Consider the following 27065-nt stretch of genomic DNA (forward strand, 5'->3'; position numbering starts at 1 on the left):
TTTATGTCAATCGAAGGAAGCATAGGTTTGCAAACAATTCAAAACCCTTTGAGAAATCCAAAACAATGTTGACCAAATCAAAAGGCAACAGACAAAATGAAGAAAACATTTGCAAAAAAATGTAACTCGTATAAATCTTGTAAACATTTAAAACAATGGAATCCATCAAACAGAAATTTAGTTAGAAAAGAAATGAAGAAAATAAAATACCTAGGAATAAACCAAGGAGGTAAAAGACCTGTATTTGGAAAATTATAAGAACTGAAGAAAGAAAGTGAGGAAAATACAAACAAGTAGAGGCCTATACCATGTTCATGGATAGAAAGAATTAACATCATTTAAATGTCCACATTACTCAAAGCAATCTATAGATTTAATGCAATTCCTATCAAGATACTAATGATGTATTTCATAGAACTAGAAAAATATTCCAAAAATGTAGATGGAACCACAAAAGACCCCAAATAGCCAGAGCAATCTGGATAAAGAATAACATGTCCAGCTACTGTGGCTCAGTGGATTGAGCCTCATCCCATGGACTAAGAGGTCCCAGTCCATTCCCGGTCAGGGCACACGCCCAGGTTTCAGGTTCACATCCCATTAGGGTGCATGCAGGAGGCAGCCAATCAATGTTTCTGTCTCACATTGATGTTTCTAGCTCTCTCTCCCTTCTTCTCTAAAAAATAAAAATTAAAAAAATTTATATTTAAAAAATAAAAGAATAACAAAGTTGGACATATCACAATACCTGATATCAAACTGTACTACAAGGCCTTAGTAATCAAAACAGCATGTTACAAGCATAAAAACAGAAATACAGATCAATGGAACACAATAGAGAGCCCAGAAATAAACTATGCCTTTATGGTCAATTAATATTTGACAAAGGAGGCATAACATATGGTGGGGTAATGATAGTCTATTCAATAAACGGTGCTGGGAAAATTGGACAAATATGTGCAAAAAGAATGAAACTAGATCACCAGCTTACACCATACACAAAAATAAACTCAAAATGGATTAAAGGCTTAAATGTTAGACTCAAAACCATAAAAATTCTAGAGGAAAACATAAGCAGTAAAATCCCATATATTTCTCCTAGCAATCTTTTTTCTGATATATTGCCTCGGGTAGGGGAAACAAAAATAAAAGTAAACAAATGAGACTACATCAAACTAAAATGTTTCTGCACAGCAAATAAAACCATCAACAAAATGAAAAGACAGCCCAATGAATGGGAGAACATATTAGCCAATGAGACATCTGATTAGGGGTTAATATCCAAAATTTATAAAGAACTTATAAAACTCAACACCAAAAGAAAAGCAAACAATCCAATTAAAAATGGGCCAAGGATGACCTGAACACACACTTCTCCAAAGAGCACATACAGATGCCAACAGACGTGGCAAGATGCTCAACATCACTAGTCATCAGAGAAATGCAAATTAGAACCACAATAAGCTTTCAGCTCACACTGTCAGAATGGTTCTCATCAATAAATCAACAAATAAGTATTGGCGAGGGTGTAGGGAAACGGGAACCCTCCTGTACTGATGGTGGGAACGCAGACTGGTGCAGCCACTGTGGAGAGCAGTATGGAGTTTCCTCACAAAATTAAAAACGGAACTGCCTTATGACCCAGCAATTCCACTTCTGGGGCTATATCCAAAGAAACCCAAACACTAATTTGAAACAATAAATGCACCCCTAAGTTCAACGCAGCATTTACAATAGCCAAGATTTGGAAGCAGCCCAAGTGTCTATCAGTAGATGGATGGATAAAAAAAGCTGTGGTCCATTTACATGACAGTCAACTACTTAATCATTTAAAAAGAAGGAAATAATACCCTTTGTGACAGCAATGGATGAACTCAGAATATAAAGTGAAATAAGCCAGAGAAAGACAAATACCATATGATTTCACTTATATGTAGAATCTAATGAACAAAATATACCAACAAAAAAAATAGAAACAGACTCATAGATAGAGGGGAAGGGGTCACAGGACTAGGTGGAAAAAAAACCTCACAGACACAGACAACAGCCTGGTTATTACCAGAGAGGAAGGGAGTAGGGGAAGGTAGGAGAGTGTAAAGGGGGGTCAACGGTGATGGAAGGAGACTTGATTGGGGGTGGTGAACACACAAGCCAATACACAGATGATGTGTTATAGAACTGTACCCCTGAAACCTACATAATTCTACTAACCAATATCATCTCAATTAATTAAATTAAGAAGAAGAAAAGGCAAGGAGGGGAAAGAAATGAGAAATCAGAGCAGCAGTAGCAGCACAGGCTAAGCATCCTGGAAGCATCCTCACTGCCTCACCACCGTCCCAGGAGCAGGGAAGGGAGGCGCTGATGGCACCGCCGTCTGCGAGCAAGGACACTGAAGGCCAGGGTCACACGCCTGTGAGAGGCGGTACTGAGGCAGGATCCTACAAAGATGCCCGCTAAACAGCCCACTGGTGGCCACAGTAATAACCATAAGCATAAGCCTCTGCTGTGGTCAACAGGTTTTCTAAATGGTCGACCTAACCTTCAAAAACACATGTAAAACAGATGTCCCCTCACCTCTCAATCATCAATGTTTTTTCAGAGCAAGGCTCGCGGTAATAGTGCTGCAGTCGTGAAAATGGAGACCCGCGTGCCCAGCGTCGGGAGACTGGGTCGACCCATCATGATGAAACCAGGTGAGGGAATGTCACACAACTTTCCAGAGTCAGATTTCCAAGAACTGTTTAGTGCCTTGGGAAAATGCAGGGGTGAATGCTCAACCACTGAGCCACACCGGCCGGGCTCCTTGGGCAATCTTTATTTTCTTCTTTATAAACTTATATATATTCAGAGATTCAACCCACATGGTAAGTTTTGATGCATTTTTACAACAACACAGGTAAAAGGCCAAAGGGCAGAAGCAGCTCCATTTGTTCCTTGAAAGTCTGTCCCTGGCTTCTCGGCATCCCTCCCTCTCAGTCCTGATGATGAGAGCAGACATGCTGCACTGTGCGGGCGTCTTTCTCCAGCCCTTGTCCCCAGCTTCTCGGCATCCCTCCCTCTCAGTCCTGATGATGAGAGCAGACATGCTGCACTGTGCGGGCGTCTTCCTCCAGCCCTGGAAGCTGGTGAGCACCAGCTTGGCACAAAGGTCAGAGACGCACATTCCTTCCACTTTGCTGCTGCTCACGCCCTCCCCGCTCCATTCACACTTCAGAGGCCCTGGACCACTCCCCTGTCTGCTCTCACCTGCGCCCTGCTCCCGCCGAGCGCTCTTGGGCCACAGAGAAGGGTTCCCACGGCAGGCCCGAGCTCTCTGTTCCTACACAGGCCTGCTCGCCAGCTCGGCCCTTGCCGGGGCCTGGGAACCTGGATTCATTCCTAACTGGTGGCTCACTGCACCTAAACGGTTTGTACCACAGCGTAGTGGATGCTGAGCCTGTCTCTCCTTCCAAGGGTCTGGCAGGGGGGTAGTGCCGGGCAGAGGGTGCCTTGGGACCAGCCCCCATAAAAACCCGAGGCCAGGCTGAGTCTCCGATGAGCGTCTCAGGTGGCTGACATTTCACACGTGTTCTCACCTCTCATTCCGGGGATGTGAGCACATCCCGTGTGAGCCCTCCGGGAGAGGGTTTCTGGGGGCTCGCCCCAGTTTCCCATTTCCTCCAACACTGCCCCCTGCACCTTCTCCCTTGTTCATTTTGCTCGGTATCCTGTCACTGTGATAAATTACAGCCACCAACACAACTGTATCCTGAGTCCTGTGTCTTCCTAGCGGATCCCTGAGGCTGGGGTTGGTCTTGGGGACCCAGTGCCAACAGTCCGACCACACTTCCAAGCGCACAGACCCAGAATGGACACAGACGACCCCACCAGGCACGTTGGCAAGCTTCCCGCCATTCTCACTACCAACCGTCTTTCAGCATTTCCCGTTCTCCTCCCCTCCCTCTTGCCTCTCATAAATTCAATTCAGGTGGCGAACATTTCTCCACTTAACTTCCTTTTAGCTTCATTTTAGTGAGAACACACAAAGGAGCAGGTAGCAAAATGCACAGGTTCGGGGATCATAGATTCTCCCTGAAAAGGGATCATCGGGACCCTTTTATGCAGACTCTGCAGGCACCATGCTGGGCAGGTGGCGAAACGCAGAGAAATACAGAGAAAACGCCCGGTCCAGGGGGAGTATGATAAAGGTGCAGAGAGAAACGGTCCAATGGGCCTGCAGGGAGAGAAGAAAGGACATGGAGAGTCTGTCCCTGGACACTGCAGCCAGCTGAGGGGACACTGCAGGAGCTCGGGAGACCTGTCAGGAAATGAGGACCTGGGCTCCCCAACACGCGGTGCTGTGGCCCCCAGCCCAGGAACCGAGCCCGCCAGGCCAGAGGCGGAATCAGGGAAGAGCCTCAGCCACGGCCTCGGGTGGACGGGACAGTGCCGCCAGGCCCAGGGACGCTGACCCCGAGTTCTCACTGAGTCAGCGACGCCAGCCCCCCCCCCAGAACCCGCCAGGAGCCCTGACCCGAGAGCCACCTCCGCCCCCCGTGTGCCCATCACTGGCTCAGCAGGCTGCCTGTGCCCGCCCTGTGGAGGACAGGCCGCGTGGCCACACAGCTGTCCAGCTGTCGGGCTCCGCAGGGCCCTGCCCTCCACAGCTGGTCGTTAATGAAGGACTTCCCGCCACCCCTACAGACCCACCCGAGTCAGCCGGGTTTCTCTCAGCTCACTGGTGACAAACAGCAGACAGGCCGCCTCGATTCCAGGGACATGACAATGACACCGTTCCTCCCTGACAGAGAGAAAGTGGTCTTTATAAACGGGGCAGAGTGTGCGTGCCTGACTGTGCAGCAGGCCGGAGTCTGCTGGGTGGACGGTGGAGCCAGCAGGGCTGCCATCCTTCCACTGCTAACCCCGGAGCCACTCTGATGGCAGCAGCGCCCTCTGCTGACCGCAGAACCACTGCCGAGAAAACGCACCTAAGCCTCCTGCAAAGCCTTCCTAGGGTGGAATGTGTTTTTATAGTGAAGACGACATGCACAGGTGAATTATCCCCGTCAGTTTCCATTGTCCTTCACTTCACTTCCTGCCCAGTGTCGTAACAACATCTAACCTTCTCGGGGTGTCAGCAGTAATAGAAAGTGGCTTAGAGGCAGCTTCACCATCCCACAGAGAAAGGTCTACCTGACCACCCTGCCGATACCAACAGTCTGAAAAGACAGAGTCCCGCACACAAGAAGACATTCTGTAGAAGCGTATCGCTGACCAGCAGAGATACCCCGGAGACGGTGTAGCCCCGGGGTTCAGGCGCAGCTCTGGGGGCAGCTGGCCTGGGTGAGAGGAAGACCTGCCACAGGTGGGCTGGGCAGATCCAGGGCTGACCCGCTCCATCAGCTTCAGCCACGGCACCGAGACACCACGGGAGAAATACCAGTACTGGGCTCACAGGCTTGCTACCAAGATTGAATTAAATAAGCATCACACATATAAAGCATTCAGCAAGAACCTCTCATGAGGGCCCACGGACGTCCCCGTCCCGTCGGCGTCAGCGTTACGAAGGGCACAGCTCTGGAGGAGGAGTGCATGAGATGTGCACTTCCCCGAGGGGAGGGTGCCCCTGCCTCTGAAGTCCTAGACAGGCCCACCCCCAAGGCAGCCCTAGAGCAAAGACACCTGATCCCAGATGAGAGGCTCCCAAGGGGACTGAGGTCAGGTCAGGTCAGGGCGGAGATGCTGGAGGAGAGAGGTGCCCGGGGCCAGGAGTCTCCACTGGCGCCGGCCCGAGGACAGGCACTGGCACCCTGACCTGGGCACGTTAGGAACACCTCAATAGCCTCTGCGGAGAAGACGGATGAGATCTTCTCATGTCAACAACAAGGCATAAAGGTAAATGGAATGAAGCGCAGAGAAATTAATTTGGGCTTGAGGAAGGAGGATTTTCAGACCTTCGTGAAATGGGGTGGGCTGTGCCCAGGCAGGACCCTGGTCAGAAGCTGCAGAGCAGCATCAAGCCCAGGACAGTCATTCTCTAGATCTAAGATATTGAATTTAAATGAATGCAGGACTTATTTCTTCACATTATAAAATCTACAAACTTCTTAGCTCTGTCTACCGAAACCCTAAAAGGAGTGAAGACCCCGGAGAAGCGCGCAGCTCTCGGATCCAGACTATGGTCTCTAACCCCAGTGTGGCAGGAACTAAAAGGAAGCAGCACTCCTGGAGAAAATGACCCGTTCCCGTCTGGGCAGGAAACAGACGAATGGGCCTGAGCGACCCTGTCACGTGAGAGCGCGACCGAGCTGATCACCTAACAACCCAAGGAACAGTGACTGTACACAGGGTCGTTCTCCAGAGCACCTGCAGCTCCGTCCTGACCCTAGAGTCCTGGACTCTGGGCACAGCAAAAGCACACCGAAGAAAACCAGAGAATTAAACAATCTCGGCAGTCAACTCAAAAAAGCTAGAAAGAAAATCAAACTGAACAAGTGCTTTTCTAGGAAATCACATAAGGACTAAAACTGACTCAATGAAAAGTAGAGAACCTGAGTGTAATTGGATCAGACACAGATTTCTGAAAATGAAAATTATAAATATTCTAAAATGTGAGTCTAAATTTAAAAAAAAACACTAGATACCACCCGGCTGGTGTGGCTCAGTGATTAAGCGTCGACCCTGCACCAAGAGGTCGCCAGTTCGATTCCCGGTCAGGGCCCAGGTTGTGAGTCAAATCCCCAGTGGAGGGCACGTAAGAGGCGGTCAATCAATGTTCTCTCTCATGGATGTTTGTCTCTCCGTCCCTCTCCCTTCCTCTCTCTCTCTAAAATATATGTATATATGCATAACCAATGGAATAGACAATGCTGGGGCGGGGGGGCGGGATCGGGAGGAGGGTGTCTGGGAGGAAAAAGAAACATCTGTAACAAAAATAAACAAAATAAAAAATAAAATACAAAAAAGAAAGAAAGAAAATAAAATTTTAAAAATTTATAAAAACAAACACTAGATACCAAATAACTGAAGCCAGTGTTTTATTTATTTATTTTTTTATCCTCACCTGAGAACATTTTTCCATTTTTGTTGTTGTTGTTCAGATAGAGTGGGAGGGAGAGAGAGAGAGAAACATCGACGGGAAAGGGACACACCGAGTGGCTGCCACCCGCACGACCAACCAGGGCCGGGGACAAACTGCAACCAAGGTACGTGCCCTTAGCGGGAACCGAACCCGGGTCTCTCTGGACCGCAGGCCGATGCTCTAACCACTGAGCCAAACCGGCCAGGGCGAAGCCAGTGTTTTGAACATAAGCATTCACGGGGTGCAGGCTCAATCCCCAGTGAGGAGGAGTGAGGGAAGCACCATGATTTAACAACAATACCTCTGAAAAAGCTTACAAGTCTTCTTCGAAGACTGTTAGAACATTAGCTCACTATGCTGTAAATTTATAGAAAAAGAATCAAGCGTGTGCCTGCCTTCCCTGTAGAACTATATTTCATGGTAACTAAACAGTTGATAAGACAAAACTCTTTTTTACAGAAGAATCCTACCTAATAGATGTAGAAAGGATGACAGAACTAGAAAATCACCATTTTACAATCGCTAACAAAAATGTAAATAAGTACCCATCATTTGGTATACTATTTGGCAAATATCATGGAGAAAGTCATAATAAAAAACCAGGCTGAAAATTCCCTGAACTCAATGATCATTCTGAATATAATTATAGCAACTGCTACATCCCTCTGAAAAATTCAGTAGGAAGTACAGGGTATCACATATGAAGTATTCTTGACGAAAAAAGAAAAAGCTAAATCTGATCAAGCTAGAGAAACGTGTCAACACTAGAAGCAATCAGCGAAAGTGCAGAAGCTGTGCAGAGGAAAAGGGAGGGACTCAGATCATCAGGGACTGAAGAAGGACAAGTTTAACGTGGAAGGGGGGAGCACACCGTGCCCCCACTAGCCCGAGTCAGCTGGAGCACGCCCAGCTGGTGAGGCTCGGTGGTTGAGCATCGACCCTGCACCAAGAGCCACCAAGAGCCCTCCAATTCGATTCCCGGTAAGGGCACGTGCCCAGATTGTGGGCCCGATCCCCAGGGGGGGGCGTGCAGGAGGCGGCCAATCGATGTTCTCTCTCATCGATGTTTCTCTCTCTTTCCTTCTCCCTTCCTCTCTCTAAAGAAAAAAAAATTAAATAAAAAGCTGGAGTGCTTATGTTTACCAGGCGCGACAGATTTCAGAGCAAATACGATCTCTAGGAGCAAGGAAGGTCGTCTCATAAATGATAAAGGGCCCATCAGTCAAGAGAACATAATCATCGGAACAATCGCCGATGCTCACGAATGAAATAAGAGCTTCCAGCTGCAAGTAGCAAGAACTGAAAGAACGTCGATGAGAAGCACGCGAATCACAGGTGCAGCTGGAGGTTCCGACGCTCCTCTCATGACGACTGCTACGACAAGCAGGCAGGAAATCAGCAAGGACACAGTAGGCGTCAGCACCCTCGACCCCCTGCCTGACCCACGACACCAGTGACCAGCACTCGGCACACCACGGACCCTCCTTCAGGACACGTGGAACGTGCGCCCACTGTAAGACGTAGACAAGTCTCAGCGCACTAGACAGAGGGCGTGGTGGGCGAACGATCGGGAAGGTCCGAGCGGAGGAGGTGAGTGAGCATGTTCAGGAGGAAGAGGAGAGAGACGGGGGACAGACAGAGCTAACGGGATCAGCCCTGCCGGAGCGATTTCACAGGTCCTAGACGGCGGCAGGGTCCGGGAGGACCAAGAGCCAGTCAACGACCAAGTGACCAGGCAGGCAGGCAGTTCCTAACTCGGATACAAACATGGGTCCCCTGCTCTCCCCAGCCTTTTCATTTCACACTGAAACGGAGACGCGGGCGGTCACCTTTCTTGGTGAAGAGGTTGCGGAACGTGCTGCACAGGGAGAAGGTGCCACTGCTGTGGATGTCGATGTGGAGCTGGTAGCCATGCAGTCCATACTCAGGGCTGTCGTCCAAGAGCGGGGTATGAGGAGGCAGCTCATAGGGGCTAAAAGGCAGAACAAAACATACACACAAATTTGTCAACACCAGAGATAAAGTGCTTGAATTGAAAATACTCAAAAAACCAGCGTGCACCCCGGCAGCAGCCCGCTCATCCTCGGCAGGGGTCCCAGGAACCTCCAACACCACGAGCTCGGCGCCCCACTCCTACCAACTTCCGCAGATACAGAGCCGTGAGCTCCGCAGGGTGCCAGCCCACCCAGGGCAGCAGCTCTGCAGGGGCAGCTCCGCTCCTCGGTGGCTCGGGGTCCGGGGCCCACTGCCATAGGGAAGCACCTGCCGCAGCCCCCAGGGGAGGGCCCTGGGCAGATGGCCCAGCCCACGAGGAGCAGAGCCCCCTTCGGTGCGAGCACCCTCACTACACGGAGCACAAGCATTCGGAGCGTCCCAGGTAATACCTGAGTGAGCGAGCCACCTGTAACGAAACGGAAAGCACGCTCCCCACCTGAAGACCCTCGATTCACTGAAAGGCCCGCATGACAGAGACCAGGTGAAAAGGCACCTCAGGCCGGACGCAGCCAGCAGCCAGGGGTCTGCGAGCCCCCAGCTCTGAGCGCTCATGTTGGTAGAGAGCAGGAGGCCCCTGGTCACACTGGCATCTCTCGGCAAGGGCAGCACCCAGCCCTGTAAATAATGCGCTACGGGGCACAGAACCCTTAACCCAGAACAAATGAAGCAGATGTGCCCACGGGCAAGCCAACCAGCTCAGCCATGGTCAGCGACTGCGCCCGCGGCTGTGTCTGCCGAGGACCCTCTCTGCGGCTCTTCTCGGGACTGAGGTGGCACCAGCCGGGCCCCTGCCGACCCCCCAGCAGCAGCCCGTGCCCTGTACCTACGCGGCGGCTGAGCCCAGCGTGCTCCTCTCCACGAGCTGGTGGAAGTGCAGACTCGCCACGACGAACGCCAGCTCCTCCGCCCGCTGCAAGAGGAGGAGGAAGAGCACACGTTGAGCCCAGGTGGCTCACCCTTCACAAGGTCGTGGTGAAGGTCACAGTGTGTTCGCCTTACAGGCAGAGGCGGTCCTGGAGCTGGGAGCCCACGGGCGCTGAGGCGTGGCTCCAGCCACAGCGCCGTCACCATGTGGTGAGCCAGCTCGGTCGCAGGGACAGAGGGCCACGCCCCCAGACACGCAGGGCGCAGTGAAAGGGGGCGCATCCTACCACCTGCGGACCAGCAGAACACGGACTGTCCACGGTGATTGTGAAACAGAGCCTGTTGGTTCCAGGTCATCTCAAACTCTTTGCAAAGACACAGATGGCTGCGGGGAGAGCTCCCCAGACACAGGTCGATTCCACAAACACCGAGCACCGTGCCGTGTCTCCCTGGACGGCCTGTTCGGCCGGCACGACCAGAGGGAACAGTTAGGTCCCAGTCCTCATCCATCCATCAGGTCGGGGGACACAGAAAATGTGACTGTCCAGGAACTGACCCTACTCCCCCCAAGTCACAGCTGACACTGCCTGGGGCAGGTGACCCAGGGGCAGACAGAGGCCAACCGTAACCTCAAGGGCCAACAGAGATGGGCGGGTTCAAGTCGGGCAAACGTGGCCTGGCCCCTGGCGGCCCGCCTGGAGCAGGGTGAGCAGGGAAGAGGCACCAGAGGCCGAGGCGGGCGAACGGTCCTGGGAGTCTCCCCACATGGACACACACCACGTTCTCGGAGCCAGTCTGGGAACTGCTGTCTGAAAACACCCACGGGCCAAAGCCACTGAGGAACCCACGCTGAACGCGGGAAGATCACACTGATGCTGCCCGCGAGGTGACTGCCCAGGAAGTGAGCCCGCGGAGGAGCAGGCCTGCGGCCTGGCGGTGGAGGCGGCACCGCGCCTGGCGGGAGGGGGCATCCTCAGGCCTTTCCCTGCCTGGCGGGCACACTCACCGCCACACCCACAGGGTCAGAACCAGTGAGACTCCCAGGTCAAACCAGAGACTTGGGCGGAGAGGGGACGGGAGAGAAGAAAGGAATGTGAGTTGCTGGAGGGGACGGGACGTCCCAGGAGAGTGAGGGAGCCTGTGCCTGTGCGGGCAGAACAGCAAAGGAGCCTCCACTGCGTCCAGGGTCATCTTGCTACAAAGTGACGCTAGTAGGACGGGAACACGGGTGCAGCTCGCGGGAAGTCTGAAAGCACCGCCCACCTGACACCCGGCCCACGTGAGCGGCCGTGGCCGAGAGGAGGGACGGCACCGCCCCGTCTTACCTTCCACAGCCCCACCAGGAGGCCTGGGTCGAGGTGGAAGACCCGAACGAATCTGTCGCAGCCTATCAAGGTGGCGTCAGCTAAGTCCTTCAGACTGTACTTGGCGACCAGGGAGTGCCATCGAGGTCTTGCTCGCGCATGTCAGAGGAAGGAGAGAGAAGTGAGCTCTCACGTCCGCAGTTTCTGTTCCATAGTGTCTGAGCCACACTGGGAGGGCATGCCAACGGCACCCACAGCGCGAGCAGGGGGCATGCTCAGGGCAGGGGACACAAACAACTCTAACTCCAAGGCAGTGGCCAACCCCAGCTTCTGCCCCACCCCGCTCTCCTTTCCCCCCTTGGGCTCCGGCGGGCAGGTGGGTGGCCCCGGCAGAGGCTGAAGGATCGGGGAGGCAGGCGAGGAGGGGCCCTTCACGCTCTCCCCTCACACCCAGCACGTGGCCCCCACAATGTGGATTCTGGGTGCGCGTCCCCAGTGAGTGGGTAATGCGTGAGCCGAGATGACACGCTTTAAATGACAAGAAAGTGGTGGCCTCGCGGCTGCGTGGCAGTGAGTGTGCTTTTCAAGTGGCCATCAGCGTGACTCGGAGAGCAAATCCTGTAATGTCAGAAAATAAACTGGACCCAAAGTCAGGTTCTCATGGAGACGCACCGTGAACTCCGTCAGAATCGGCGCCGAGAGCGGGAGCTCCGCTGGGTGAGACACACAGCCGGCCGCCCCCGCTGGCCGGCAGAGAGCGAAGGCCGGCACCGGCAGCGGTGGACAGCCGTCCCTCCCAGGGACCTGGGCGGACGGGAAAACTCCGAGCGCAGGCGGCGGCAGTGGTGCCTGCGCACAGCTCAGCACAGCGAACCCCGAGGGGCCGGGCCACCCTGCGCTCAGGCCCCCACACCGAAGCCAGCGGGGAACAGGCAGCGGGGAACAGGCAAACGCTCCCCCGCCACGGCTGCAGGAGCCACGCGTTCCCGCCGCGTGGGAGAACCTCCGCGGAGACCCCGCTGACGCTGAGAGGCGGCCTCGCAGGGCGTGCGCAGCCCCACTCGCCGTGGCCTCGCAGGGCCTGCCACAGACAGTGGGCTGGCGGCCACCCAACGTGCTCGCAGATTTGGGGAGCTACAGCTGACACGACAGAATGGACGGCGTTGGGGCAGAGGAGACAGTTTCAGGAGTCTGACTAGAAAGGTATAAATTACAGGGAAATTCAAGTTGCAAATTACATGATTATGGCTTTCATGTTCTTGCAAAAGGTTCCCACGGAGGACAGAAGGAGGCGCACGGAAGCATGCGTCTCCATGGCTGTCCCCAGCTGCGCAGGGCCGTGCGTCAACACGAGGGCCAGCCAGCACGGGCGCCTGAACCACCACCCCTCCTGTGTGGCCGGCAGGTGGTCAGCACTGGCCGAAGCCACTTTGGGTCAGTGGAAACAGACCCGTGAGACGCACCCCCAGTGACGCCTGGCATTTCTGTCACGGCGCTGCGTGTAGCAGTCCGGCCTGGTCTTTCCAGACTTTGTTCACTGGCGTGAACAGTGCTGCCTGACTCTCTGACGACACCGCTGCTCAGCCAGAGCGGCACAGGGCCGGGACCCGCTCTGCAGACCAGCCAAGGTGTGAAAGCCAAGTGCCACGGAGAAACGTCTGGCGTCCGGCATGACCCTGGGACGCTTCAGAGGGTTACCCAAATAAAGGTTCCACTTAGAAAGTAACCGTGCTTGACATGGCATCTTCGGGAATATAATCGAGGAAACTAATTTCCATGTTCTTCATCCCGGCGTTGAGGGTATGATTTTCACAATACCATCCAGCCGGAATCCTCAGCACCTGGAGGCCCAACACTCACATTTACAGCATGACCACTAGAAATAAGGGCTCAGGGACACAATCCTCAAAGAGCCAGCATCACAGACAGCAGCCAAAAACGAGGTCCCAGATATGAAGTCGCAGAACTGTGACCGTGTCCAGGGAACCACGAAAGAACACCGTCCCTCCGTGGAGACGGCAGGCCCCGTGTGCGCCATCTCTGTCCTTCCACAGCGAGGACATGTGTGAGAAGCCAGGGGACCACAGCACGCAAGGGAAAAACAGCGACCTGCCAGATGCCACCACAACCCCAAAGGACACGCAGACGGTGGAGGGGGTGTCAGGGCAGGGAAGCAACCCTGGAGGGCAGCCTTGCCCTGCAGGGCCGCGAATTCCAGAGACGTGCACGGGAGCAGGAGGTCGGGGTGCTGCACGTGCCACGGCTCCTCGTGCGGGAGGCAGGGCTGAGGGTCAGGGTGTGAGCGCGAGCCCTGCTGGGAACAGCAAGATGCCAGCTTACACTGCGCGTGGGGTCAGCACGAAGCCGCTTCCCGACAGGTGGGGTCCCTGGCCAGCACCAGCTCTGATGCACACGATCCGACTTGTGCATCTCACAGTGGGAGCCTGTGGTCTTCACAGCCATGCGTGTGAAATACGGCACCACCCCCCTTTACAGATGAGAAGGCGGAGGCGCTGAGAAAGTGATCACTTACCCACAAGTCTAGAAAAGCCCTTAGAAATTACTAATAATTATGACTTTAGGATCCAATGTTTATACTGTGATTATTACACCATTTACTAATGAATGTATAATATTTTTACACATCGTTGTGTTAAGATGGTTAAAACTAAGATCCACCAAAGGTTAGCCATCCGTCATCCAGGAAATTTTGTTAACCAGAATGCCATTCCCTAGTCATTACAGATAGCCAAGAGAAGAAGAACCTATATTCAGACCTAATCATACATGTGATGAGCCCATTCTTTTTGTATCCTATGACCCAGGATGAGAGAATTCTTTAGGATGCAATCAGAGTAAACCACACTGGTGGTATTTTTAAATAGCAAAGTGATGCCAACCAGTATTTACATATAAGATGTTCTCACCCCGAAGTTCTGCTGGATAAGTACTTACCCATTTTTGGTGGTGGGCTTGGACCGATCCATAAAAACTGGTGTCACGCCACACAAGTCCAAGGTGGACAATGCAGCCAGGCATGGCCAGTTCTTGCCATACCACACAATCGTGACCGAGGAGTCGTTTATGAAAAGATCAACATGCTCCAGGACGTGTTCCTTTCCACTTTCTTCTTTCAGTATAATTACCCAACCTAGACCCGATATTCTGGAGAAAGAAAAGCCAGCTAAAAATGTTGACCTCATTGGAAAAAAAAAAATGCTGAAGTTTATTTCTCTTATAATCTCTTAAGCATCTACTTCCCGGAATTCTAAAATGGTGGCAAAGTGAATGGAAGCTCCACAGACCACCTCCCATGACCAAACTGGAATTACAACTAAAATAAAGCCAAATCATTGGGAAAAAGCAACAGAAAAGCAGCTTGAGAGAACCATATAACCAGGGACACTGACTCGATCCTGGGAGGATTGCGGAGGCACGAGAGGGGTCTGGGAGCCCACAGACAGCAGAGGTCTTAGCTGGGAGCAGTGTCCTTGGGGTTAAAATCCCAAGTCAGCTCCACAGCACAGAGCCGGAACAGAGCACTAAATCAGGCACAGCCACTCACCTTGGGTTCCAACAAAGGGAGGGCAGACTGGACTGGAACTGTGCGGGACACTCGGGATTTGGAGGGCACTCAGAGCTTTTGCTGAGTTGTGGCCACGCAGAACAGTGGCCATCTTACTCCTTCCCAGGGCTCTGGGGAGAGGCAGTGACCCCTCCCTCAGAGCTTAGTCCCACCCAGGTGGGCCAAAAAATGCAAATTGAGGCCCATTGACAACCAGCATCTGCCCCACCCTCGAAAAATCCCCTTACACTGAGCACCTGGGTGAGTTTTTTATTCAACTGAGAACCCAGGGCTCTTCAAGTAACCGCTACTGATAGCCTCCAGGCAAAGAGCTAAAGGATAACTGTACCATTCCTGGGCTTGCAGATCTATCCAGGAAAGTAAGGCTTGACAGTGGTGTTTAACTAGGGTCCTCCCACACACATCCAAACCCAGGAAAGGGAGCCACAAACAGCCGAACACCAACACCCACAGGGAAAATTTGGCAGGCTACAAAACCCACTGAGATAGCTAAAATAGTGAAACAAAGAAACAAATCCCAAATGAAAGAACAAGAGACCTCTACCAAAGATGAGATCAATGAAATGCAGTTAAGCAAGTTATCAGAGGTAGAGTTCAGAGCCATGATCTTGAGGAAGCTCAACAGCATGAGTAAGGACATCAACACCATGAGTAAAGACATAGAAGCAATGAAAATCAACCAATTGGAAATGAAAAACCACCAAGAAGAAATGAAGAATGACATAGCAGAAATTAAGAACACATTGGAAGGACTAACCAGCAGAGTAGAGGAAGCTGAGGACCCGATCAGTGAATTAGATGACAGGGTGGAAAAAAATCGACCAATCAGAAAACCAAAAGGAAAAAAACAATTAAAAAACAGGAAGACAGTTTAAAACTGTGGGACAACTAAAAATGTAAGAACCCAAACAGGCCCACACCAAGACACATAGTAATTAAAATGCCAAAAATTAAAGACAAAGAGAGAATCCTAAAGGCAGCAAGAGATAAGTAACAGGTTACCTACAAAGGAACCCCCATAAGGCTCTCAGCTGTCTTCTCAACAGAAACACTACAGGCTAAAAGGGAATGGCATGAAGTAATCAAGGTCATAAAAAAAAAACAAGGATCTGAATCCAAGACTACTCTATCCAGCAAGGCTATCATTCAAAATAGAAGGTCAAATAAAGAGCTTCCGAGACAAAAAGAAGAGAAAAAAAAAGGCTAAGGGAATACATTAGCACCAAACCAGCACTGCAAGAAATGTTAAAAGGACTGCTGTAATTAGTAGAAGAAACAGGAAGAAAAATATAACCACACTAAACAAAAATGGCAATAAAATAAGTGCATATCAATAATCACCTTAAATATAAATGGATTGAATGCTCCAATAAAAAGACACAGAGTAGCTGATTGAATAAAAAAGCAAAACTCGTATATATCTTGTTTACAAGAGACCCGCCTCACAACAAAAAACTCACATAGGTTGAAAGTGAAGGGACAGAAAAAAATCTTCCAAGCAAACAAAAAGGAAAAAAAAGCTGGGGTAGCAATACTCATATCTGATAAAATAGATTTCAAAATGAAGGCCATAACTACAGACAAAGAAGGTCACTACATAATATTGAAAGGATCTATCCAACGGGAAGATATAACCTTGGTAAACATATATGCACCCAATATAGGAGCACCAACATATATTAAAAATCTTCTGGAGGACATCAAAGGAGAAATCGACAGCAATACAATCATAGGGGACTTCAACACCCTGCTGACATCACTGGATAGATTCTCTAGACAAAAATTAACAAGGAAACAGAGACTCTAAATAAAACACTATACCCAATCAGAAAGAATATATGTACCCCCATGTTCATAGCAGCACTATTTACAATAGCTAAGATCTGGAAACAGCCCAAATGTCCATCAGTAGATGAATGATAAAAAAGGTGTGGTACATATACACAATGGAGTACTATACAGCTGTAAGAAAGAAAGATCTCTTATCCTTTGAGACGACATGGAGGGACCTGGAGAGTATTATCCTAAGCAAAACAAGCCAAGCAGAGAAGACAAATATCACATGATCTCACTTATTTGTGGAATATAATGAAAATAACAGTCTGAGGAATGGGGTAGACCCAGAGACGTGGAAGTAAAGTACAGACTGACAACCCTCAGAAGAGAGGGAAGGGGGGAGGGAAGAGAGAAACCACAGAACTTATATGCATAACCGATGGACATGGACAACAAAGCTGGGGATGGGGTGGGATGGGGAGGAGGGTGTCAGTGGGGAAAAAAGGAGAAACATCTATTACAAAAATAAATTAATAAAAAAATAATAATAAATAAATAAAGCATCTACTTCCCTAACATCAAAGTTCTCAGAATATGACTAATATGGGTTTTCATCACCCCAACAGTTTTCTTTTTTTTAAATCTTTATTGATTTGTGAGAGAGATAGAAACATCAATGAGAGAAAACATTGATTGGTTACCTCTTGCATGCCCCCCACTGGGGATGGGGCCCACAACCTGGGCATGTATCCTGACCAGGAATCAAACCAGTGCATGGGTCGATGCTCAACCACTGAGCTACACCGGCCAGGCCCCCTCTCTTTAGACCTTGTCTCCTCACCCACTGAACACCTGCTATGTTCTCGGTACCAGCAATGCACAGAAGAGCCAAGAAAATAAATAAAGGCCTGGCCCAGGAGAAGGGCCTTGACTGCCCGTTCACTGGAGCAGAGCACTGGGCCATCTCTGCGCTTCGTGAAAGCCCGAGACCGCTTCCATGGAGGAGGAGAATTGTGCAGGGCTCATCCGCACAGAAACACACGAGTATCGAGAGACGGCCCTCACAGTGCGAGGTGCACACAGTCCTGTGCACACAGTCGTCTGCGCCCACGCCACCGCTCTCCTTCTTGGTGACACGTAAATGGTCAGCAGTCCTCGCGCAAGCGCGACGCCGGCACGGGAGAAGCACGCGTACCTGAGGGCCTCCTTGGTTTTGGCCGGGAGGCCTGTGTAGGGGTTGATGACCTTGAGGACCTGAGCTACAGTGGCCTTCACGGAGCCTATCCGCTTGGTGATGTACTCCTTCTTCCAGTAGCCAGCTTCCTTGTCCTCGACTGACAGTGAGCTCACAGACGCCGCCGTCCTCTCCACCGGATCAGCTCTCCAGGTGCAGCTCTTGGGCGAGAAGGCAGCTGAGTAGATTCTGACCCAGATGAAACTGGGGGAAGGAGCGGATGAGCAAACAGCAGGGAGAGGAGACAGCTACGGAAACTGGGAGTTTGCCATGTCAGCTCTGGGCTCTACCCTGGGAGCAAGCTACCGCCTGGGGCCTCTGGCTGGCCCGCCTTGAACACCCCTCACCACACCTCGCTGCGTGAGCACCCCCACCTCTTATTTAAAAAGACCCGCTCGGGCTGCTCTGCATCCATCCCACATCTGTTGCTGAGAACACAGTCTCACCTGGGTGTGTGTGGGTGTGTGTGTGTGTGTGTGTGTGTTGACAAATGGACTGACAGACAGACAGACATCCCCCCGTACAGAAAACGTCCTTTGAAATTAAAAGCCAGGAAAAGCCGCCCTTCACACCCGGAGCGAGGCTGACGCCCCCGCCTGGCTGTGAGAACGCGGGTCCGTCAGTGTGACCTGGACAAACTTAAAGTGCAGGTCTCAGCGCACAAGAGTGAATCCCCAGTGCAGGCCAGGCGCCCTCGTGCTGAACTTGCCCAGCAGGTCCCAGTGCGGCCGCTCTGGTACTGGCCTCTGAGAACCACCACACAGAGGATGCTTAAGGCTGCCCGGGATCACAGCGCCCTCTGCCGTTCACCCCATCTACTATTCCTCCCGTGAAACCTGCGTCCACTTCCTGGTCTTCCTCTGGCTGAGCAGTATCTGTCTGACCTCCTGCTGGGGAAGGAGACACAAACCTACAAGCCTAGATGTTCAGCTGTAGGACACAAAATTCTCACAAGAAGTTCGGAGGAGTCCAATAGCTCACCCCCAAGATGAAATTCCAAGTTGCAGAGAGAGATCAGAAAAACAACACAAAGGAGGGTCTTGTCCTCCCTCACAGATGCCCCACTGGCCCGGGTGAGCTGCGTGACCCTCGCCCCCTCTGGCTTCCTGCCTCTGGGGCAAAGCCTCCATGCGAGAACCCTCCCGGCCTTCACCCACCCTCCTTCACGCTTCCCCACTGAGCAGGGTTCCCCAGGTGGCATGTTCAGGTGGTCCCCAAACACACCTAACAGAGCCCCGTCCCTCCGGAACCTGCTTGCCAGTCAGCTGAGCACACGCACCCGCCCTGCACACCCAGACAGGACCGGCCAGGCCAGCCCGTGTGGTGCGACTGTGGGCAAGTCCGTCTGCTTCTCAGGACACAGCATGTCTCCTGGCCGGCAGACCAGAAGCCACCTGCCCCATCAGCCACACCAATACCAAGTCCGAGCTTTTTCCATTTAAAGCAAAGAGATGCCAATCTTTCAAACTATCACCAGAAACAGTATGTCTAAAAATACTCTTGAAATTAATTTTTTGTTCTTTATTGATTTTAGAGAGAGAGGAAGGGAGAGGGAGAGAGATATAGAAACATCGATGAGAGAGAACATTGACTGGCTGCCTCCTGCATGTCCCCCACAGGGATCAGGACCACAACCTGGGCATGTGCCCTGACCAGGAATCAAACCAGTGACCTCTTGGTGCAGGGTCGACAGTCAACCACTGAGCCACACCGACCGGGCCTGAAATTAATTATTTTAAATTAAAAATGTTTACAAACTGGTTAAAAAGGCCTGACTAGTTCTCAGGACGTCTATCAAAACACAAGAGACCTTTGGCTTCCTCCTTACTTGTCATTGGCCAGATGATAACAGCGTCTGTTCACACATCCAACACAGAGCAGGGCCGCAGCATCCAGGTAGGACAGGATCTTCAGCAGGACTTCCGCAGGCAAGCTGGGGAGGGCGGGGGGCGGGGGGCGGGGACGGGCAAGAAGGGCCTGGTTACCGCCTTCTCTGTGGAGGGGAGCAGCAGCAGACCTTCCTGCCCACGAGGCCCCACACCCTCACCCGCAGTTACGGTCTCTGTGGATCTGCACTGGTTAGTACACCTCTCAGGACAGACACCAGCCCCGAGATCCAGAGCACAAACAGCCTTTTAGTCACATCCCCACACGGAATCAAAGGGGCAGGATTCCACTACCTCCCCATGACGTGTTATTATTTGAGTGATAAATGAAATGAAAGAAAAGACAGAATGCGTGCTTGGCTATTAATAAGAAAAATACAGAATCCCTTCTCCTCAAAAAACAGAAACAATCCCTCAGCGGAACAGGAACTATCCACACATTCCCACCTAAGCTCCCTGCTCCTGCGCACCTCCCCCGACGGGTCCTGGGCTTGGGGCTGCTTCCTCTGGGCTTCAAGCAGACACCAAGCCCTGCACGGTTTTCCCAAGTGTCTCTTTCCTTTTCGTTACATGCCCTATAAACACGATGCTGAGGTGCGTTCTCAAGGTGCCATGTGTTTCTGCGACGTCAGGACTGTACGAACCCTGTGAGAACCAGGAGGTGCCTAGATAGCCCTCACCTGGCCAGGCCCTGAACGCAGGCATCTCCTCCAGCCACGCAGCACCCGCTCCTGGCGCCTGGGACCTCGCTCGCCGCTCTTCCTCCTTCCTCTGAGCTGGCTCCTGAGCCCCTCTGCCTTCACCCTGCTCTCTCCTGACCACTCTCAACCACTCACAGGCCGTGGCCAGTCCAGCACCCGAGCTGAGCCTCCCCCGACCCCCATCAGCAGCACCTCCCCCGACGTGCCAAGCCACCTGGTTCCAGCTCCTACCGCCTGCCTGCTCTCCCCACACCCACATCTAATTCGCAAACAACTCAGGCCACGTGGGCCCCCAAGTGTATCTCAGATTGGCCTGTCTCTCTCCATCTCCCCCTCCTTCTAGAGAAGGGAGACAGGTAAACAAGATAGTTTTAAAAATCAAATTACATCACATCTCTGCTTAAAATCACCCAAACTCCTTCCCACGACCCGTCTGCGGGTCCAACCTGGCCCACCTCTCCCAATCCGGGCCCACTGCCCATGTCAGGCTCCTCACCTCGGTCCACCAGGCTCCCTCCCTGGATGCTCTTCCCCAAGCTCTTCATCTCAATGTTCAGCTCCCAGCTTAAATGTCACCCCTCAGAGACGGGTTCCTGACCGTCTGCCCATCACGCTGGATCAGGCGTCCCGTGGTTTTCTTGGCAACACGTACCCCAGGACATGACGTTATTTTTTTAATGTGTCTCCCCCATCAGACCGTAAGCCTCATCAGAACACATGTGAGTGGCTCCCAGCTCAGTACTGGACACAGAGAAGGTCCTCAAACACTTGATGGATGAACAGCTGAATGAATATTTGCGCTATTCTTTTATCAGGTTATTGTATGACAGATTGTATTCCCAGAGTATAGACTTTAAAGCTTAAACTGCTGTTCTTAATGCCTTTTTTTTTTTTTGCTTTTCATTTCTTTTAAAAAACATACTAAGAGTATGTATCCTGTTAGCTGAGCTAGTTATGATAATAGTACCAACAGCCCAAAACTTGAATCAGGCCACCTATGCTCTCATCTGAACTCTGCTCTGCTCGGGCTCCGTGAGCCTCCCCCTCCGTGGCCCATGTCTATGGTAACCCCAAGCCCTCGGGCTCCACACTATGCTTAGCACGTAGCTGGCACCCCATAAATCTCAGAGCAGCATGAATCCACAGGCACCTCAGCATCCATTTCAAATCGCAATTAAAAAACAAAAAGATTCTACAGCTCTCATCGCTGAGGCCACGGTATACAATCTGTGGCGAAAAGCGTTGCCCAGACCCTGGAAGCTAAGACGTTCAGAACCTCCCGAACATCGAGAAGAAGATGCTTCCATCTTCCTTCTCCTTTTCGAGGGTCGGTATCAACTGGAAAGTGAATAATTTTAAAGAACATTTTTTAAAAAGGAAAATTAAATCGACTTCCCACTTTCAGGAGTTTAGCTCCATAAAACTAGTCTAACGATGATGGTGGTGGCAGCGGATGAGTCACAGCAGGCTCCGGGTTATGCGTCCTTCCCACACAAGTCTATTTAGGGAGCTCGAAGGAGCAGCTAGGTGTGTGCAGCTCACACCTTCCTCTGGTAACTCCGTCCCGAGAGCCTCCCACAAAGTGGCAGACGACCCTGCTCACCTGTCCAGGAGCACGGGGCAGCGAGGGGGGGCCCTCCCGCAGCGCCCCTCACACAGGGCAGACGGCTTTGGAGGGGCGCGGGCTGCAGCAGATTGGACACCTGGCCCCTTTCTGAAAGCAAACATAGAAAATCCAAATCACTACAGTGCAGGGGAACTGTCCGTTCCCCGGGACAACAATTTTAAAGGATTCATAAATTCATCACTCACTGTGAAACTTCATCTCTGCAAGGAAAGACAGGGAGGGAGGGAGGGAAGGGGTGGGGGGCTGGGAGACAGTCTGTGTCCTGAGTCACAAGTCTGAAAACTGGACTAACTGGTGGGTTCCGAAACTCTCCCACTCACTCTCCCTACAGGCTGCCAGCAGCACAGAGGTTCTGTACGACATATTCAATGGGAACAAAAAGGAAACGGTAAAATGCACTGTCTGCTCTCAGTAAGACGGCGACAGGGCCTAGCAGAGAAGGAGAACTCGAGATTCGTGGGTGGGACCTGCCCCACGCCCCACGGCTCTGCTGGCCTCCGGGGCCCTGACTGGTCCCCACTCGGGCTTTGGCAGTCACGGCCGCAGAAGCACCACATGCTCACCCAGAAATGTGTCTTCGTGTTAACCCCTCACTTTCAATGCAATATGCTTTCATTGTCCATCTTTTCTTTTCGTGGCACGTAAAATAATAGTGAATTTTATCATTAATGGCCTTTGTTTAAATGTTCTTATTGATTTCAGAGAGAGAGAGGGAGAGAGAGAGGGAAACATCAACGATGAGGGAAACATCGATTAGCTGACTCCTGCACACCCCCTACCAGGGATCGGGCTGCAACCCGGGCATGTGCCCTGACTGGGAATCAAACCGGGGACCTCCTGGTGCAGGGGTCAGCGCTCACCCACTGAGCCACACGGGCCAGGCCCATCATGGCTTTTCAGATTCACTCAAGTAGGGTATAGTATTGTGTGCAATTAGTTCTTTTCAGAAGTCCCTAAAATAACTTATTAAAATCCGTCCTCAAACACAGTGGTGCTCAGTGGCAGCTGGGTAGGGACCTGAAACGCCTGAGTAACAGCCCACAGCCTCCTGGCGACGAGGCTGTTTCTCTTGGAAAGGTTTGGAAGTGCTTCTTTGTTTCTTATCCTCACCCGAGGACATTTTTCCATTTTTTGTTCAGATAGAGTGGGAGGGAGAGAGAGGAACAGAGAGAGAGAAAAACAGCAACGTGAAAGGGACACATCGAGTGGCTGCCACCCGCACGACCAACCAGGGCCGGAGACAAACTGCAACCGAGGTACGTGCCCTTAGCGGGAACCGAACCCGGGTCTCTCTGGACCGCAGGCCGACGCTCCAGCCGCTGAGCCAAACCGGCCAGGGCTGGAAGTGCTTCTTTACCACACACACCAGCTACTGACCCCCTCCCACCAGCCTGCTCTTCAGGAAGGGACAGGAGTCTCCAGTGTCCTTATCCCCAGGCTGTTCTCCGGCACTGGTACCCATAGTCAGTGCTTTGCTCCCCAACACTTGAACCAACATCAGTTCTTTCCACCAAGCTGGTTGCCTGGATAGATTCAGACTATCACTCAAAGAGGACACGGGTAATAATTGGGGGCAAAACGAGGGATCCCAGGAACTTGGAAGGAAGGGTGACAATGTCTCTGGCAGCTGAAGAATGAAATCCAAGTGGACAGATGTGGACAGAGCAGGGCCTGGACCCCAGCACAAGCAGCGCTTAGGAAGCACGGGGAGCCGTCACCCAGCACACCAGATGTACCTGTGTCAGCCAGCACTCAGGTCGCCTGGCATTGCCCAGCTGGCCAGCACCTAGCAAGCCCTCCACGCACATTAGCTACCACCTGCACACCAGCATCCCAATTCAAGAGGGGTCGAACACCAGAAACCTCTCTGGGTCCCGGAGGGTAACAAAGTCACCAAGGTGAAAAGCACTGACTCCGCAGGCCTCCGTGCCCCAGCTTCAGCAGAGGGCTCCCCACGAGCTTGTCTTATCTGACTCCCTAACCAGCGCGCACTGGGCAAGAGGAAGCCGCTGGGCAGACGGACGCCGTGGTTTTCCATCTGTGCTCTGCCGACAGGAAGGAGAGGACAGGAAGATGCTAATTCGGAAAGCTGAGCAACGCCAGCTCCGTCTTAATCAGAGAATTCCACCTGTGCCATGTATTTTTGTACTTCTGTCGAAACTTTTATGTAAGAAAAAATTTCCACAGCAGAAAAGGTTCAACTCCACTGCCCCTGCTCTAACACGGCAGTCAAGTAAAATACAATTTCCTAATTGGATTCGTTTCCTAGGGCTGCCTTAACAAAGAGCCTCAAACTTAAAACAACAGAAATGTACTCTCTCAAGGTCCTAGAGGCCAAAAGTCCCAAGTCAAAGTGCTGGGAGGGCCACGCTCCCTCCAAAGGGTCTCGGGAGGAACCCTTCCCGGCCCCTTCAGCCTCTAGTGGTGGCTCCTCTGGCTTGGGGCAACATCACTCAACTCTGTCCACCTGTCCACGGCCAGCTCCCGTGTGCACACACGAGCACGCACATTGGCCTTCTTATAAGGACATCACTCATATCCGATTGAGGACCCACTGTAACCCAGCAGGACTCATCTCAACTAATGACAGGTGCAAAGACCCGCCCACCTAATAAAGTCACATCCTGAAGCTCTGGGTGGACAACACTTGGCGGATGGGGTACAGTATTCAACACAATACACACTTTTTCAAACTATACATTTAAATTTTTTTATTTAAGTATAGTTGGTATGCAGTATTAGTTTCAGGTGTACAACATAGTGATCAACACTGTTTTTACTCTGGTGTGATCACCCCCATGACTCCAGTAATCACTTGTCACTGTGCAAACTGATCATGGTATTATTGAGTGTATCCCCTTCCCTTTTGCCCCCCCCCTTCCCTTCTGGTAACCAGCCCTTTGGTCTCTGTTTCCATGAGTCTATTTGTGTTTTGTTCATCAGCTTATATTCCACATATACATGGAACTATGTGGTACATTTAAGAATTATTAAAGGCATTTCCTAAGTGATTAACTATTCTTGAACGTTCTACATTCACCTGCACCACATATTCAAAGATAAAAATGCTTTCAGTCGACAAAGGTTTCTAACACCTAAGTTTCAACAGAAAAGAACCTCTATTGCTCCTGTGTCAAGTAACACTGTCCCCCAGGGGCTCGGACGGTGCCCTGGCCCCGCAGTGCAAGGCTGTGAACCCTGCACACGCGTGTGAGGACCAAAGATGTCTCTCACTAGATTTTGTTTTTAACAAGTTTTTTTTACTTAATGAATAATGCTGTGGTTAATACAAAATAGATGTACTTAAAAGCACATTTATTGATAACGTAAACTGACAACAGCTTCTTGTCATTAGGTGTTTCTTCATTCAGAAGATGCCAAAAGAAACAAGAACTATTATCCTAGGCCTTCCAAGGGAGCTGAGGAACACTAAATTAATGTGATGTATTGGTCCACTCCCATCCAGCACAGCAGCGGAGACCAGACCCACAGTGAGGCCCGGGCCGGCTGGGGCAGACCAGCAGGCTCGCTCAGGGCCGGGAGCAGGAGCGGGTGCACTGTGGAAAGCCAAATCTGGAAGTGTTTGTTAAGACCCTTACGGGCACATGCTTTTTTTTAAGCCAGGAATTTCATTTCTAGAAATATAAACTAAGGTGAAAAAATGTGCCTTATGATTTCACTCAAGAACATCCATCTCAAAGTTGTCTGCTGGGGAAAAAATACCAGACACCGTAGAGGGGTTGGTTAAACTGCGTGGCCTCCATACAGGGAACAATGTTCAGCCAGTGCAAGTGCAGTTTCAACACAGGTGAAAGCGTGGGAGGCGGAGATGAGTTCATGACTGTAAGGTTCACCATATAAAAATCACTAGTTAGCCCTGGCCAGTTTGGCTCAGCGGTTAGAGCGTTGGCCTGCGGTCCGGAGAGACCTGGGTTCGGTTCCCCCTAAGGGCACATACTTTGGTTGCAGTTTGTCCCTGGCCCTGGTTAGTCGTGCGGGTGGCAGCCACTCGATGTGTCCCTTCACGTCGATGTTTCTCTCTCTCTCTCCCTCCCACTCTATCTGTACAAAAAATGGAAAAATATCCTCGGGTGAGGAAAAAAAAAAAAATCACTAGTTAGATCCCAGTCTTCCTCTCCTACTAGTTGGTTCTCGCGTATCTGTAATGCTAGACAGAACCACAAGCCTTGTGACAAACAGCATGGTGACGGTGCCTGCGAACATTCTTTTTTAAGTAGGAGAGGAAGACTGGGATCCAACTAGGAAGATTGAACCTTAAATCATTTTGCCAGTTACTAAAGTTAGTCTTTATCTATAGTGCTCTGTTAGAGGGAAGCACAGTGATTTTTATACGGTGAACCTTACAGTGCTTTGTAAGTTGACTGAACTTTCTGGTGAAATGATGTGATTAGTGTGTCTGCCGTTATGCCTGGCCTGGGAGTCAGCACATCCTCAGTGATCCGGTGATATATACGTTCATTTTGCTAAAGAAAAGTCAGATGCTAAGAATGATTGATCATGGCCTAACCGAGATGGTGACGTTTGAATGGAGGTGAGGGAGCAAGCCACCTGGACAGCTGGAGGACGTCATGAACTCATCTCTGCCTCCCACGCTTTCACCTGTGTTGAAACTGCACTTTCACTGGCTGAACATTGTTCCCTGTATGGAGGCCACGCAGTTTAACCAACCCCTCGACGGTGTCTGGTTTCCGACGCAGAGCCTTGTCCCTCCGTGTTGGTACTAGTTGGTTCTTGAGTGTCTGTAATGCTAGACATAACCTGGTACCATAACACGAAGGGACAAGGCTCTGCTTGGGAAACCAGGGAAAGCGAAGTACTCCGGTGGACATGGGACATAGACCTGGAGATTCAGGCAAACAAAAATGACCAGTAGTTGAACTGGTAAGCAACAACCGTTTTGAATGCGTAAGCACAGACATCCAGTTTATCAGATGGCATAATATGCATGAGTGTCTGTATCTGTAAAGTAAGAAGACTTACAGGCAAAATGTTAATCCTCGAGAATGCA

General features: G+C 51.3%; 1 protein-coding gene across 1 annotated transcript in view; it reads right to left on the reverse strand.

Annotated features, from left to right (window-relative positions):
• The window catches only part of FBXO15 (F-box protein 15), a 40580-nt gene that overhangs the window by 12594 nt on the left and 921 nt on the right, over positions 1–27065 (reverse strand). The window contains exons 2-8 of the mRNA XM_036245976.1: positions 22013–22123; positions 19651–19755; positions 17784–18026; positions 14182–14391; positions 11248–11374; positions 9886–9968; positions 8893–9035 (exon numbers count right to left, since the gene is read on the reverse strand). Coding sequence (XP_036101869.1) covers positions 8893–9035; positions 9886–9968; positions 11248–11374; positions 14182–14391; positions 17784–18026; positions 19651–19755; positions 22013–22123 — 1022 coding nt within the window. The remainder of the gene's footprint in view (positions 1–8892; positions 9036–9885; positions 9969–11247; positions 11375–14181; positions 14392–17783; positions 18027–19650; positions 19756–22012; positions 22124–27065) is intronic.

This window comes from Molossus molossus, unplaced genomic scaffold (genome assembly GCF_014108415.1).
Source record: "Molossus molossus isolate mMolMol1 unplaced genomic scaffold, mMolMol1.p scaffold_m16_p_6, whole genome shotgun sequence".
NCBI classification, from domain to species: Eukaryota; Metazoa; Chordata; class Mammalia; order Chiroptera; family Molossidae; genus Molossus; species Molossus molossus.